The following is a 17595-nucleotide window of genomic DNA, read 5'->3' on the forward strand; positions in this document are numbered from 1 at the left end:
CAACCAAGCTGGAGTGCAGTGGTGCGATCATAGCCCACTGCAGCCTCAACCTCCTGGGTTCAAGGGATCCTCCCACCTCAGCCTGCTGAGTAGCTGAGGCTACAGGCACATGTCACCATGCCTGGATAATTTTTATTTTTTTATTTTTTTGTAGAACTGGGTGTCTATGTTGCCCAGGATGGTCTTGAACTCCTGGTCTCAAGTAATCCTCCCACCTTGGCCTCCTAGACTAGGTTTTATTACTCAACATTGAAAGAAAAGTTTTACAATAAGAGAGCTGTTGCCAATTGTGATAAAAGTAGCACTCCAGAAAGTGTTACGGCTTTAAATAACCATAACTTTACCCAATTAAAAAAAAGTTGCAGCCAGGTGTGGTGGCTCATACCTGTAACCCCAGTACTTTGGGAGGCCGAGGCAGGTGGATCAGCTGAGGTCAGGAGTTCGAGACCGGCGGATCATCTGAAGTCAGGAGTTCGAGACCAGCCTGACCAACATGGTGAAACCCTGTCTCTACTAAAATACAAAAATTAGCTGGGCATGGTGGCACATGCCTGTAATCCCAGCTACTGGGGATGCTGAGGTAGGAGAATCACTTGAAGCCAGGAGGAGGAGGTTACAGCGAGCCAAGACTGTGCCAATGCACTCCAGCCTGGGAACAAGAGCTAAATTCCATCTCAGCAGGGAAGAAAAAAGTTGCATTAAAGGTATTTTTTAAAATCATTTAATTGTGTGGTATGGAAAACCATTTTCCATCAATATTACTGCTTCATATTCACATATTTCTGAAATTTCAACCAAAAATTGGGCGTAGATCTCACAATGTTTACCATTTTTTGACTTATTGATATGGTTTGGATCTGTGTACCCCCCAAATCTCATGCTGAATTGTAATCCCGAGGTTGAAGGTGGGGTCTGGTGGGAGGTGACTGAATCATGGGGGTGGAGTTCTGATGAATGGTTTAGCACTATGCCCCCTTGCACTGTTCTTATGCTAGTGAGTGAGTTCTCAAGAGATCTGGTTGCTTAAAAGTGTGTATGTAGCACCTCCCTCTTATCTTTCTTTTGCTCCTGCTCCCACCATGTGAGACTCCTCGCTCCTGCTTTGCCTTCCGCCATGATCGGAAGCTTCCTGAAGCCTCCCCAGAAGCAGATGCTGCCATTCTTCCTGTACATTCTGCAGAACCATGAGCCAATTAAACCTCTTTCTTCATAAATTACTCAGAATCAGGTATTTCTTTATATCAATGTGAGAATGGACTAATGAACTGATGTATACTGTAATGTAGTATAATAGTATACTGCGTATTGTAAGTGATAAATGCTAAGGAACTTCAGAGAAAGGAAATAAGTAAAAGGAAAATCACAAGTCAAAGGAAATCATAAGTAAGTTGCCAGTCTAAAAATGTCATCTTACTTGTGTAACACCTTATGACAATTCTTACAATGCCTCAAACAAATTCATCTTGGTATTCACCTTTTCCATAAAAGGCCTGAATGCCCAAATGGCAAGCTCTCTATGAAGCATCATTATATCTTTGAATCTCCCATAGCACCTAGCATAAAATAACATACATGGGAAGAACTCAAGTATTTAACAAAGAGATCTGAGTGGCCACTGAAGGAAAATAATTCTTAATTTTGGAAGTAGAGGATTCCTGCTAGAAAACTGCAAGGCCTGCAGTTGGATAGGCTGAGTAAACCAGATCATAAGGACACAGGTGCCTAGTAAATCTGACAGGCATAATATATATCAAAAATAAGAAGACCTGTTGGAGTTAGCAGGAAGCAGGGCCTTGAGGGACAAGACAGAAAACTGTGAGAATCTTCCAGGCTAGAAGAAATTATGAAAACCTTAACTCAGAGGATAGTAGTAGGAATAAAAAGAAAGTCCCACTGCCTAGAAGAATGCTGGGACTAATGGTAACAGGGCTACTTTTCACTTGGTCAGGACTGGCTGCTTCACAGCCATTAGAGTAGGATCTTATAAAACAGAAGTTCTTGACTTTGAGTGGTAGAGAACTTGGTTAAAAATGAGGATTCCTGGCTGGGCATGGTGGCTCATGCCTGTAATCCCAGTGCTTTGGGAGGCCGAGGTAGGTGGATCACCTGAGGTCAGGAGTGCGAGACCAGTCTGGTCAATATGATGAAACCCCATTTCTATTAAAAATACAAAAATAAGGCAGGTGTGGTGGCACGCGCCTAATAGTCCCAGCTCTCAGGAGGCTGAGGCAGGAGAATTGCTTGACCCTGGGAAGCGGAGGTTGCAGTAAGCCGAGATCGCACCACTGCACTTCAGCCTGGGCAACAGAGCATCTCTCTGTCACAAAAAAAAAAAAAAAAAATCCATAATTTTCCACCTATCACGACATAACATTAGCAAACAGACTGTATAGGAAGGCTGCAGCACACAGGAGAAGGAAGGAACAAGGAAGTCCCACTCAAGGAAGATGCTTCAGTGTAACTACTCAGGACCCAACCTTATTGGATCATCAAAACACTGTAATTCAGAACTTCTTATTAAAATAACACAGGCCAGGTACAGTGGCTCAGGCCTGTAATCCTAGCATTCTGGGAGGCCAAGGCAGGAGAACTGTTTGCCCAGGAGTTCAAGACCATCCTGGGCAACATGGTGGGACTCTGTCTCTACAAAAAATAGTGATATGTGCCTGTAGTCCCAGCTACCTGGTAGGCTGAGGTGGGAGGATCACTTGAGCCTGGGAGATCAAGGCTGCAGTGATCCGTGATTGCACCAGTACACTCAAGCCTGGGTGGCAGAGTGGGACCCTGTCTCAAATAAATAAATATATAAATAAATGTAAATAAAATAACACGAAAACAGTGTAACACAGGGCTCATAAACTGGTTATTAGAATCTCTAACACTAGCCTGTCCCTAAAACAAAAGCATTCACCTTGCATCACATCAGGGTTTCAGCAATGTTCTTAAAGCAAATATTCCAAACACCCATTGTTGATCATGAAAGCTTAGGAGAAGTGGGGTTCTGTTGGCATTCTCTCCTAAGGGAAATTTGGGGAAAGATATATCTATTTAAGTTATCCCTACAAAGATAAAACAAGTCAAATCGTCTTGACAAGAATTCAAGAATTTTTGCATAGCAGTACAAGGGTTAATCCTTGTTAACTCTTAGACTGTCTTAAATAAAATGTTACTAAAAAGGTTCAAGTGGTCTGTAATATTTCTCTGCAATAACCAGTCTACAACATAAGAGATCCAGCAGTCAAATAAAAGAAGCAAGAATTTTTTTTCTTTCCCTTTTCTCAATGCTATAGGCTGAAGCACCAAACTTACTAGACTATACATACTTAGATCCTAAAGTAAATATGATATACTTTAAGGACTAATAAATTTTGAATAAAAATAAAATGTCAACAATAGTTAACCCTTACATGGTGCTGACTGGTGGCCAGGTGCTATTCTAAGTGCTTTTTATTTAATCCTTACAACAACCCTATAAAGTAGGTACTATTAATATTCCCATTATACAGATAAGGAACTGAGACACAGAACGGTTAAATTATTTGCCCAAGATCACACAGCTAGTAGTGGTACAGTAAGGATCTCAATTAAGAAGTCTGGTTCCCAAGGCTTTGTTTTATCTACTACATTCTTCTGTCTAAAGAGATTAAATCATTATATACTAAGATAAGAAGGTAATAAACATGGAATCACATTGAAAATCAATACACTATAAAGACCTCAAAATTTTTAACACTAAATACAGCAGCTGAATTTCAGTGGCTATTTGAAAGAACATTAAAAGAAAAAATATCTAAGATAATTCCAGAAACTCTGTACTCAGATCCTTATTTGTAAATCCAGTTAACATTATTAGATAGAATAATGGAACTATCAATGAATTAATTAATAAAATATCCAGAAAGTTTAGAAAATACGAAAATTTTCAAAAAATAAAAATAACTTAATGTCAAACACATACTTGCAACCCTGGTTGCTCCCAGAACAATGGAACAGATCCTCGGATTTGTATGAAGGAAGAAACTGAGTCATCTAAGTATACAACCTACAGAAAAAAAACATAATATGTAAACTATTTCCACAGAAAGGTTGTTACACTTACATTAGAAAACAAATTGACTAAAATCTATTGCATACTAGTTAATTTTTTTTTTTTTTTTGAGACTGAGTCTTGCTCTGTCGCCCAAGCTGGAGTGCAGTGGCGTGATCTCGGCTCACTGCAACCTCCACCTCCCGGGTTCAAGCAATTCTCCTGTCTCACCCTCCCGAGTAGCTGGGACTACAGGCGCCCACCACCACACCCGGCTGATTTTTTTAATTTTTAGTAGAGACGGGGTTTCAACATGTTCGCCAGGACAGTCTCAATCTGCTGACCTCATGATCTGCCTGCCTCGGCCTCCCGAAGTGCTAGGATTACAGACATGAGCCACCGCACCAGGCACATACTAGTTATATTTTATAACCTAACTCTCATGTACAATTGTCCAAAACAGGCCACTATACAGGCTTGACTTTTTTTTTCTGTTAGCAATATTAACCAAAAAAACTGGTAAAAATATAAGCATAAGATTCACAATTTTTAAAAATAAATACCTTTTAAATCTTAATATTTTACATACATGTCTTTATATTTCATTTTGTTTAGCTCTTTATAACCTAATTTGAAGATCTCTGTTGGGCTGGGTTCATGGCCTAAATTTATAATCATATAGTTTCATAGCCAAAAAATCATAATTTCTAATTTTTAGATGGTACATATATTTGCCATTAAGAGCTGGCTTTAATTTAACTTCACAAAAAAAAACAAGCTGTCCAGCTCTACAACTGAGGATTTTAAAATTCAATACCAAAACACAGAGCATTGACTATATCATGCTGATTAGTGACATCTTGTTACCTAGATGAAGAGCCAGACCAAAATAAGTTTGTTTTAGGGAAGCCTTTTTTAAGGCCCATAAGTAACCAAGAACAATCATAAAACAACATTATAGATGTTAAAATGAGTTCTGAATCAAATAAAAATCTATTATTCTAGTATTTTCTGTACCTCTCCTATAATACATTAATTAAGTAATATAAAACACTATATATACCTGTTCTGTTTCTACAAAATTGGCAACATGACCATCATCATTTGTTCCCCGGACATTAAACCTGGTCCCAGCTCGTTCACAGCTTAATCTTGAAATGAGGCAAGCCTTTGCCTGTTTATGAGCAGCATAAATTGTTCTGATTTCTACTCCTCCACACATAAGACGTAATAACCAGTCATCACAATTCACACCATAGTGTTTGAGATGCAAATGCAAAGACTGATTCCTAACAGGAAAAGAAATAAATGATTAGCTTATGGAATACTAAATAACAAAGTAAGACTTTAAAAATAATCTCCTGGAAAATTAATTTAATATTATTAAATTTAAAGGCACAAACAACAAATCAATTCATTTACATTTACTATGCTAGGGATCAGAAGACAGGGCCATAAAATGAGATCCTTCAACATGTGATCTACGGTCCACGGAAAAGGAGTATTTTTGTGTTTTTAATATCTATGGCCCATTTCTGTTACGTCTTTATATATAATGTATTTATAACCTAACTTGTTCCAAAAAGGATTACATATGCATGTCCCCACCTCAATTTATGAAGCTCTACTTTTTTTAAATTTTTTTTATTTTTGAGACAGAGTCTCGCTCTGTTGCCCGGGCTGGAGTGCAGTGGCGCGATCTCGTCTCACTGCAACCTCCGCCTCCCAGGTTCAAGTGATTCTTCTGCTTCAGCCTCCCACGTAGCTGGGATTACAGGCGTGCACTACCATGCCCGGCTAATTTTTTTTTTTCTTTTTCTTTTTTTTTTTTTGAGGCGGAGTCTCACTCTGTCACCCAGGCTGGAGTGCAGTGGCGCAATCTTGGCTCACTGCAAGCTCCGCTTCCCGGTTTTATGCCATTTTCCTGCCTCAGTCTTCTGAGTAGCTGGGACTACAGGCACCCACCACCACGCCCGGCTAATTTTTTTATTTTTGGTAGAGACGGGGTTTCACCGTGTTAGTGTTAGCCAGGATGGTCTTGAACTCCTGAACTTGTGATCCATCTGCCTCAGCCTCCCAAAGTGCTGGGATTACAGGCGTGAGCCACAGTGCCCGTCCACGAAACTCTACTTTTAAGGCTTGACTTTTATAAGGCTCTATTTTAATTAATTTAAATTTAAATAGCAAGATGTGGCTAGTGGCTACCACATTAGAAAGTGCAGGCATAGGGTTTACCATCGCTCCAAATACTTTTAGCATTCTAGGTAACAGATGTGGCCTGGTTTCCAAACTTTTTTCAGAGAAAAAAAATTTATTCAAACAAACATGCAGAAGCCCAATGATTATGATACAGATAAAAACTGCTATTGCTAAAGTGGGGATTGGGACTAAGCCTTGCTGGGTTGGCCATCTCACCCTGATTACCTCTCAGGGGTCTCTCCTGGAACCTTAGACCTCCACAGAACATATAAAGAAACTTCTAACAACATACCACTAAGGAAAATATATTAAGTGGAAAAACTCTATCAATTTGAAAGTGAGTTTTCTGTATTGTTGAAGCTTGGTTCTCTAGGTTTTAAGTGGAATTCTTCTACTTAAGTACTCCGTACTCTCTCTCTCTCCCTGTCTTAAATAAGGTATAAAAGATGTAATAGCATTCTCTTGAAGACTCACAGCAATAGCCCTCAACTCCCTACCAGCCCCTCAGATTACAGGCTGCAACAGAGATAAAAAGGGTGGTCACCTGAAGTTCTGGAAAACCAGCTATGACCCCAACCCCTCTTACCCATCCAGGAAAGCACAAGGGAATATAAATGAGTGATGAGGTTACTACAGGGATAAAGTTAATCTGATAACTGTTACTTATTTTAAAAATACATTGACTTAAACTTCCGTACTTTACTACTACCCACATTGATCTGCGGCAAAGTTCAAATTGGTTGTGACCCAGTATGCCCAAACACCACAGTTGAGATCCACGCCACAGCAAAGTTACAAGAAACTTACTTGTCCCCATTTAAATAGACCTTAAATCCTATGCATTTTGTGCAGGCAGAGTTTCTCTCTCTGCTGTCAGTTTTCATTTTTCTTTGCTGTCAGTGTGTCACTGTTTTAGCATTTAAATTTATACATGACTTTTGACTGGCAGCAGCTTAGAATTTCCAATGGAGTAAAGTTATCTGGGTTTTGTGATAGGTATCTGCCACTCTTTGGCTACAAAAATTACATGGTTGTATCCTGGAAAATATTGCTATTAAGTGCAAGGGTATGCACAATGAATTCCAAAAGTTTCTGTTTTTCTATATAAACTGAAGCTGAAGAATGCCAATCCTTAGCAAAATTGTAAAATGAGCAAAATTCACCTTTGGTGCTTTAGCTGTCCCTTTGTTCAACCTGTCTCCTACTGGACAAACTTCAGGCTTTCTTTTATCTGACTTTGCCCTCATCTCTACTCTTAAGTGAATTAAAAAAAAAAAATGAGGCCAGGCACAGTGGTACACGCCTATAATCCCAGCACTTCAGGAGGCTAAGGTGGGGGGATCACTTCAGGTCAGGAGTTGGAGACCAGCTTGGCCAACGTGGTGAAACCCCATCCCTATTAAAAACACAAAAATATTAGCCAGCATGGTGGTTCACGCCTGTGGTCCCAGCTACCTGGGAGACTGAGGCAGGAGAACTGTCTGAACCCAGGAGGTGAAGGTTGCAGTGAGCCAAGATCGCGCCACTGCACTCCAGCCTGGGCAACAGAGTGACACTCTCAAAAAAATCAACCGACCGACCAACCAACCAATCATTCCTATTGATTAAACCTAGGCAATATATCTGCATCTGCTTGGACTTCTAATTGTTGTATGAAAGCTTTTATCTCTCAATCTAAGAAACTTCGGGTGAAATGAGGAGGGGAAAAAAATGTAAGGACAGCTGAAACACATTTACCTTTCCAAAGGACTTCAACATCCTCTGCTAGAAAAAGTGTAGTGTTGACATGGTTTTAACTCTTGGAAGCCTATTTCTGAATGCTACACAAAAGTACATCCCATCATTGCTAGCTTCTTTGGGCAGGCAGGAACTCATGTCCATTCATCTGCCATGTTAGTCCCTGCAACCTCTCTCTCCTTTCCCCTCCCTCATGGTCTCCTCCTTTGCTAAACCCAAGTATCTAACACATAATGCTATAAACTCTGTTTTTATAGCATTATGTCCACTCTTCTTCCTGATGCCACCACTCTGGGTCAAAATACTTCCATGTGAACTACAACGTGACCAAGCTGTTGCTCTAAAGTTAGTTTCTTATCCTAAGGTTGTTGTTGACTTTGAGTCTTCTGACAGCTAGGGCAAATGGGTGACACCCGAATGTGCTACTCAAGGACTATGTAAGTGACAGTGAAAGTGTGAGAGAGAAAAAGTACACAAGAGGAAACATGTTGAATCTGAACTGTTAAGGGAGGCCAAGAGCAGAGAGTCCTCAACTTTGGCCTTAAACCATATGTCAATATAATAAAACATAATTTGCACAAGATATCAATGGAAAGTCAACATCAATGCTGGCTGTAAACAACAGAACCACTATACTAGAAATCTGGTCTGCTGCAATAGAACAATGCTAATTATAGTCCCATGTGTTCTGCTCATCATTTGTGCCTACTTAGAATACAGCACAGTTATGCATAATTATGAAATACATTGCACTTACCTACATAAGTCCTACCTTATTATAGTACTAGACTTTGTCCCAGTATACTACTACTTCACAGTCTGTTGCTCTTGAATCAAGACCACCTACTTATAACCTTAAAATTTAGAATAATAAGGGAATGCTGGCTTAGAAAGGGAATGCTGCCAGAGACAAGATCTCAAAACCAAGAATAGGAAATGTGAGTAACACAGTTTTGTTACAATTAAATTCATTTCTAAATTTACACAACTATTTTAAATGTATTTTTGAAATGAAAGTTCAGTCTAGATCAGGTGGAGCACAGGGGTTTTATGTCACATGCCAACTTCAATAAACCGACAGTGGCTGCCTGCCATGCTCAGCTGAGGACTCCAGAGAAAGAAAGAGGGATACACTCAATTAGCAATGTCTATCCCTTGTTATCTCTAGATATAACAACTGCTGAACATTTTTTTTTTCTTTGTAAAGCAAGCACAAGTTTTATTGGGGGAAATACAAGTACACTCCAAGAGAGGAGTGGGCTGACCCTGCTTGAAACACTCCCAAGACATTCTACATTGTGATCTTCTATTATCCCAGTTCTTTCTTTACCCAGTTCTCACCAAGGTTTCGGGGATCCTCCCTTACTGTGCTTAATGCACATGCACAGGAATGAGTGATCAATATGAATCCTATCTGATGGTGGCACTGCTTATTACCAACCCAGGAAGGTATAGCCATCAATTTTGTACTCATTGTGCCTGCTCGGCTCTCGGGAATTCCCCTTTGCCTTTTTCCTTCCATATCAGGATCTAGTTAACAACATTCTGACAGTTTAACCATGGAGTGAGTACTGGGCATCCTAAGAGGTGTTCCGGGGCGTTCTTTCCAACATGGATACCTCCCCCTCATGCCTGCTCATATCTGACTGTCTACTCTTACATTTCCCCCTCAAGGCATGGGGACCCAGAAATCTTTTGGGAGATGGGGCAGAGGTCATTCTCTGTAGCTACTTGCTGCTGAAAAGGGGCATCGAGGGTCTTGAGGGTCCTTCCTCCTTGCTTGCTGTCATGGTGAGGAGGTTTTGACGACTGAACAACTGCTGAACATGTTATGTCCCAAATCACCAAAGGGGAAAAAATGAACTCACCAGAAAAATCTATTATCTGTTGTCTGTTCTTGCATGCTACGATGTGCATTAAGACTCAAATCTAAACTGATGCCAGATGCAGACCATGCAAAATAAAAGTTTCCTGAATTCAAAACTTTCCGCACTTCTGAAATGCGATCCTCATCTGAAGAATCAATTCGCAGTGATATAAACTCAGTGGAAGTAACTCGGAAAACTTCAGATTCTTGAATTTTTCCAACAGACATACATCCAGTGACTAGGACCAGATAATGTAACATAGTATCACCTGCAAAACCCAAAGATTTTACTGGATGAAAAATCCCAACATTTTCAAGCTATTCCATTTCTTCTTGCACCTCTATTTTTAAAATCTGACATTGTGATTATTTTAAACTTATCATGGATGTGCTGAAATTCACTAGACATTTTGGTTGAAAAAAATCCTTGTTTAAATATATTAAGTATAATAAAGCATTTAAACATTAACAGGATAATCTCACACAAAACTGTTCCTGAACTTACTCTGAGGCTATAAAAACTTTATCAGGCCGGGCGCGGTGGCTCAAGCCTGTAATCCCAGCACTTTGGGAGGCCGAGACGGGCGGATCACGAGGTCAGGAGATCGAGACCATCCTGGCTAACACGGTGAAACCCCATCTCTACTAAAAATACAAAAAACTAGCCGGGCGAGGTGGCGGGCGCCTGTAGTCCCAGCTACTCGGGAGGCTGAGGCAGGAGAATGGCGTAAACCCGGGAGGCGGAGCTTGCAGTGAGCTGAGATCCGGCCACTGCACTCCAGCCCGGGCTACAGAGCAAGACTCCGTCTCAAAAAAAAAAAAAAAAAAAAACTTTATCAAATAATTGGCCGGGCATAGTGGCTCATGCCTGTAATCCCAGCACTTTGGGAGGCCGAGGCGGGCGGATCACCTGAGTTTGGGAGTTCAAGACCACCCTGACCAACATGGAGAAACTCCATCTCTATTAAAAATACAAAAAATAGCTGGGCGTGGTGGCGCATGCCTGTAATTCCAGCTACTCAGGAGGCTGAGGCAGGAGAATCACTTGAACCTGGAAGGCAGAGGTTGCGGTGAGCCAAGATCGCACCATTGCACTCCAGCCTGGGCAACAAGAGTAAAAAGTACGTCTCAAAAAAAATGAAACAAACAAGAAAAAAACTTTATCAAATAAAAAGGTATGTGTTACCTTCTCTACTTTTGTTTAATGACTGTCAGAAAATTCAGATAAGATAATGAATTCACACTCATTTTTACAAGTTCTTTGTAAATAGTAAAGTTGAAAAAATGGTATACTATTTTGAGCTGATGATATTGATGACATATGGGCAAAAGTCTCTGGTAACAATTTATAAAGCAATTTGGTTTACAAAAACTTTCATAGAGATTGTTTTCATGTAATTGTGACAAAAAGTCTATGAAATTAATATAAAGTTGAAATTGAACAATGGTATACTGTGAGCATGGGCTCTGACACAGGTAGAAGTGGCCCTGAATCGTGGCTCCATTACGTATTACCTGGACCAATTTCAGTACATAGCATAACCAACCTGAGATACCATCTCTTATAAAAAGAGATTAAAGCAAATACCTCAGTACACTGTGAGACTTACCCAGGACTAATCAGCAAAGCACCTAAGCACAGTGCTTTATATGTGATCAATCCATAACAAACAACAAATCTCCATTTTATAGAACAGTGCTACTCAAAGTATGGTCCATGAACTGTTACCAGCTCACAGTGAGAAAGGATGCTTACACTAGAATGGAAATCTAGTGTATATTACTAAGTGTATATTACTAAGTGTATATTACTAAGTGTATTACTAGTGTATATTACTAAGTTCATCCTTTAGTTTAGCTGACCTTTTTTTCTAGTAAGACTTTATCAATGAAAGAAGCCACATGTTGATTTACATCATAGTGCAAGCTCCTTATCTTATCATGGATCAATAACAAAATAATTTATGGACCAGTACCAATCTTGAAGCACCACTTTGAGCCGCACAGTTATAGATAAACTAGTAACTGCAAAGGTTACTCTGCAGTTCATGGTGACATTAAGTGGCAAAAAAAAAAGGCTCAAGCAGAGACTTTCTGAATTCAAAACAGATGTTTTTTCCACTATAAACCAAGAAAAATCAGTGTAGTTCTAATGAAGACACTTTTTCCTAAATGCACTGAAGCAACAAAAAGGAAAATGTTCTGATTTTCTCTTTTGACAACTGACACTTATCTCTTCAAGTGGTCACACCAGAGACTGTCTCCAAACTTAGACTTACATGACTTTGAACATGTAGCATGCCTTTTTGGGCAACAAACATTATCACAACACTAGCTACATTAATGTTTAAAAGATGTTAGCGCATGTGTAGCTTAAATAAGGAGTCTACAATAATTCATAGCTAGTCCCTCTCAAATCCTTAGAATTACAAAATAGAAATGAAAAAATGAATGAATTCTACTGAATGATAAACTTACCAAGATTTAACCGCAAAACACCTAAGAGTCCATATGCATCCAGTACTTTGGAGTATGTACCCTTGATTGCCTCTTTTTCTGCAGATGCTACAAAAAAAAGTTTTAGTTTAAGAAAAATGACCTGAAACATTGGATTCTATTTAGCTAAGTATAAATCCAGAGTTTCAATCAAAAGTTTCTAAATCTGATATTCTTAAATGTACTGCATAAAGTATTTTCTCAAACTAGTAACATAAGTATTCTTCCCAAAGAGTTAATAAATTATTCCAAGACCATCTATTAATCAATCCATCCTCTCCACTGATCTGAACTCTGTCTTCTTATCCTTTTATTCTTGACAGAATAGTGCTTGACACTTAGAAAACTGACAAAACATTTAAATGATAAAAGCTAAAGGCAACACTTAACTACATAAATGTAGTGCAAGAATGGGGAAATCTGATTCTGAAAGGACAAAAGTCTGGTCTTTGCCTTATTTCTTCTGCTATAAAGTTAATGTTATCTTGCTAATGAATATAAACCACAGAATAATTTTCCTAAGACAGGCTATTATGATTATTCTATTGAGAAGAAAAAACAACAACAAAAATCAAATCCTGAAACTTTAAAGGAAAAATCTTCCTAGCACTTAGCAAATATATATTAAAAAATTGACAAAGAACCAAAGAAATATTAACAACCAGTATTTCAAAGGACAAATACAAATAATACATCCCACAGTCTACAGTTGATCCTTGAGAAAGATACCTTCCTTTCCTTCCAGGTTTCTTTCCTTCTTTGCTGCTTTCCCTTCTCCATTATCTACCCCACACTCAACTCACTTCCTGGCTGACTGGTTCACACATTATTTACTTCTTATCTACTACACTTATCCCCTTTCCTTTATCTACAAAATATGATGTTTGGCAATACTGACGTGTTCCACGTTAGAAAATCATGTAAGGAGATCCTTACGACTGGTTCATTTCCAGTGCATCTTTATTGCCAACAAAAGGGCTCTTCTTAGCCTACTGCTTTGCCTAATACTCCTTTGTACTTCTCATTAGAGATCTTTTGCTTTGCCTGGAAACTCTTCTCCAGAGTCCTACAGAACATTTCAGTTTCCCTGCCTACTTCACCTCTTTTCAGACCATGTAGGCTTAAGCCTTCTTCCTAGTGATCTGGCTTCTGCCTTCTGATGAGTTTTGCTCTGCTAGTTGCAGCACAGGCTAAGACTAAATGACTCAATCGCTCAATTAGCTGACATTTTCACAATTCTCTAATATGTTCATTATTAAGTGTGGGCCATTATCAAACCACCCAGTATGAAATTAGGGAGTGGAGATTTCACCAACCCATTAAAGTGATGGGGGTTTATATTTCATTCTGCATTCCTTGAGTTCCTATTAGTATTATTATATCTTATGTTTGCACAACAGTTAATCCTAACATTCCATGACAAACAACCCAAATATAAAACATTACAATATAAACTTTAATTACATTTTATAAAGCACAATAAAATTGCCTTCTCCTAAATACTGCCTCTTTAAGAGTACTACATGTACTGTAAACATTATAGAGACTTGTTATACCTCTCAGGACAGAAGGCATGACTTCCAGGATAAATATTATTCTAGAATTTTACAAGTCATATGCCATATACATCTAAAATACAATCACTAATATAGTTATATAGAAAGTACTAGATATATCCATTTCAGCAGCAATCATCATTTGGGTTCAAATGCCAGGAGGCAGAAGAGTTAAGAAGAAAATATAGTTTTGGTTTTTTTTTTGAGACAGAGGCTGGAGTGCAGTAGCACAATCACAGTTCACTGCAGCCTTGACCTCCAGGGCTCAAGTAATCCTCCCACCTCAGCCTCCCAAGGAGCTGGGATTACAGGCACGTGCCACCATGTCCAGCTAATTTTTTTTTTTTTTTAATTTTGTAGAGATACAGTTTCTCTATGTTGCCCAGGCTGGTTGGGAACTCCCCGGCTCAAGCAATCCTCCTGTCTGAGCCTCTCAAAAGTGCTAGGATTACAGGCATGAACCACCACGCCTAGCAAAAAATATATTCTTAACATTAAGTCACCACCTTCCTTTAGAAAACAGAAAAGTCATTCTATAACTTAAATTACCATGTAACAAAATGTTCTGTCTTCTAATAATGCATAATAATTATCTTCTCATTAATTACACTCCAAACACATGAACTATGTCTCTCAGGACCAATGAAGGCCCATCTGTTAGACTATCATCTAATTCGAACATGCAAACAAATACCTTGCAGTTTAGTTATTTACATGTTTGTATTCTATTCGGAGACTCAGGAAACAGGATACACACACACCCCCACACATACCTTAAAGTGCATACTCTTAGAGCCAAATGTACTTTTAATTCCAGACACTTCCAATTTCATAAGAGAAAACAGTATCTTCTTCCTAAATATATTTGTATCTGAAGGACAGTAGATGTTTCCCTGTTTTATGATATATGCTTCAAAGGTTTTGAGTAGAGTGGAGGAAGGCCCAGTACTGGCCACTAGGAAAAGAAGGATGGCCTGCGCATGAAGCTGAAGCTAGAGGCGGGGGAAAAGGGCGTCCACTCGTGGGAGGGCCAGCCTGGCATGAGTTCCTGAAGTCTGACTAGGGTGAGGAAAGGACTGTCCACCCAGGTGTGTTAGGGGCACCCTGGCATGGTAAGTTAAAGCTTGAGAGGGATGGGGAAAGCAGGGTTTTGAAGTACCAGGGGGGTAAGGAGGGTACCTATGCGGTGGAGGAGGCTACATTGGCAATAGGAGAGTGGTTATCTACAGGGAATGATCAAGAATAATGACAGCCAGGTTTCTCACTGTCAGAGAAGGTACTCACAAATGCAAAGAGAGAAACTAGAATGGACAGTGTTCATTAGAATTGGAGTTACCAGGCCGGGCGCAGTGGCTCACGTCTGTAATCCCGGCACTTTGGGAGGCCAAGGCAGGCGGATCACCAGGTCAAGAGATTGAGACCATCCTGGCCAACATGGTGAAACCCCGTCTCTACTAAAAAAAACAAAAAATTAGCCGAGTGTGGTGGTGAGCACCTGTAGTCCCAGCTACTCGGGAGGCTGAGGCAGGAGAATCACTTGAACCCAAGAGGCGGAGGTTGCAGTGAACCGAGATTGTGCCACTGCACTCCAGCCTGGTGACAGAGTGAGACTCCATCTCCAAAAAAAACAAAAAAGAATTGGAGTTACCAGTGTTTTCTAGATAGACTGAAGACAGACAAAAAGATATAGAAACATAAATATAAGTATATATGTCATATACATATATAGTTACATATACTCCTTAGTACTAGCCATTGAGCAGACCCGGGATCTATAATACTCTGACAGCAATGCACACACCTAGCATACTTTGGCTTCTATATACCATTCTCCACTAAAAGGAACTACTAGGATTCCTTAGAGAAATGGTTGATTCCAGAGCAAAGGCAGGGACAAAATGAGCCTGAAACACAGTATTGTGCCAAAAGGTAAGCAAGTGTTTAAAGGATAATGGAGATATGTCACAAACATGTAGAAGGCAGCTTGAAGGGGTTTCTACTGGTGAAATCCAGGAATATTTAAGCATCAAAACAAATAATAAGAGTAATGGATTATAAGCCTATGAATTCAAAGTCTCATGAGGAATGGGCAAAACAATTATAAAAAGTCTTCCCGACATGCCTAGCAAACCATCACCTTTATCAAGTAATCAAAGTGAACACCAACAGGGAGGGGCCTGGTACAGTGGCTCACGACTGTAATCCCAGCACTTCGGGAAGCTGAGGCAGAAGGACCACTTGAGCCCAGGAGTTCGAGACTAGCCTGGGCAACATGGCAAGACCCTGTCTCTACAAAAAAAATATTAAAATTATCCAGGTGTGGTTGCATGCACCTGGGGTCCCAGCTACTCGGGAGACTGCGGCGGGAGGGTTGATTGAGCCTGGGAAGTCAAGGTTGCAGTGAGCTGAGATCATGCCACTGCACTCCAGCCTGGCCGACAGAGTGAATCCCTGTCTCAACAACAACAACAATAAACCAAAGTGAACACGAACAGTAAAAGGACAAGTCAAAACTGTGAGCCACCTGTCAAGACACAGTGAAAAGAGCACCATTGCTGCAGTACTCCTGCCAGAGGTGAATAACCTGAATCTATGCATGAGAAGCCATCAGACCCAAAATGAAGGACAGTCTACAAAGCAACTGGCTTTCACTTTCAACATTTTTAAGGCCACAAACATCAAAGATTGAGAAATTTTTCCATTTAAGGAGACTACAGAGACTGACAACAAAATAAAACGTATACATCTGAACTGGATCCTTTTGCTATAAAAGACATTGTTCGGGCAATCGGTAAAAATTGAAGAGAGGATAAGGATTAGACAGCAGTAATGCATCACGGTTAATTTTATGATAGTGAGAGGTGACAATGTGCTAGCAGCCCTCACTCTCAGCGCCTCCTCAGCCTCCGGCCTCCGGCCTCAGCGTCCACTCTGGCGGCGCTTGAGGAGCCAGCCCTTCAGTCTGCCACCGCACTGTGGGAGCCCCTCTCTGGGCTGGCTGAGGCCAAAGCCTCCTCCCTCTGCTTGCAGGGAGGTGTGGAGGGAGAGGCGCGGTGGGAACAGGGGCTGCGCTGGCCGACCATTGTGAGTTTTGAAGGGCGCTGGCCAGGGCACGGGCTGAGCGGGGCCCCGCACACGGAGCAGCCGGGTGGCACCTCCCGCCCAGGGCAGTGAGGGGCTTACACCTGGGCCAGCAGCTGCGGAGGTTGAGCCGGCTCCCCCACTGCTGGCCCCCCGAAGCTGCACTCAAATTCTCACAGGGTTTAGCTGCCTCCCGGTGGGGGGGCGGGGGGCAGGGCTCGGGGCCATGTCTGAGCTCCTCCCCCTGCGGTGGGCTCCCGTGCAGCCTGAGCTCCCCCCACGGGCGCCGCCACCTGCTCCTTGGCGCCAGGTCCCATCGAAAGCCCAAGGGCTGAGGCATGCAGGCACCGCTGGCGACTGGCGGGCAGCTCTGCCTGCAGCCCTGGTGCAAGATCCACTGGGTGAAGCCAGCTGGGATCCTGAACTAGATGGGGACTTGGAGAACTTTTATAAATCTAGCCGGAGGATCCTAGGTGCACCAATCAGGACACTGTATCTAGCTAACCTAGTGAAGACTTGGGGAACTACCACTCTGTGACTCTGTGTCCAGTTCAAGGATTGCAAACACACCAATCAGCACTCTGTGTCTAGCTCAAAGTTTGTACATACACCAATTGGTACTCTGTATCTAG

General features: G+C 40.9%; 1 protein-coding gene across 24 annotated transcripts in view; it reads right to left on the reverse strand.

The window, feature by feature from the left end:
• The window catches only part of LOC105472717 (synaptojanin 1), a 102817-nt gene that overhangs the window by 62454 nt on the left and 22768 nt on the right, over positions 1 to 17595 (reverse strand). For 23 of the 24 annotated variants that reach the window (XM_011726244.3, XM_071095624.1, XM_071095634.1 and 20 more), the window contains exons 3-6: positions 12309 to 12395; positions 9832 to 10099; positions 5091 to 5316; positions 3959 to 4042 (exon numbers count right to left, since the gene is read on the reverse strand). In XM_011726244.3, coding sequence (XP_011724546.2) covers positions 3959 to 4042; positions 5091 to 5316; positions 9832 to 10099; positions 12309 to 12395 — 665 coding nt within the window. Of the gene's footprint in view, positions 1 to 2911; positions 3158 to 3958; positions 4043 to 5090; positions 5317 to 9831; positions 10100 to 12308; positions 12396 to 17595 lie in introns of those variants that run through there. The other variant, XM_011726241.3, reaches the window with a different exon arrangement.

The sequence above is a fragment of the Macaca nemestrina genome, chromosome 4 (genome assembly GCF_043159975.1).
Source record: "Macaca nemestrina isolate mMacNem1 chromosome 4, mMacNem.hap1, whole genome shotgun sequence".
In the NCBI taxonomy this organism is placed as follows: Eukaryota; Metazoa; Chordata; class Mammalia; order Primates; family Cercopithecidae; genus Macaca; species Macaca nemestrina.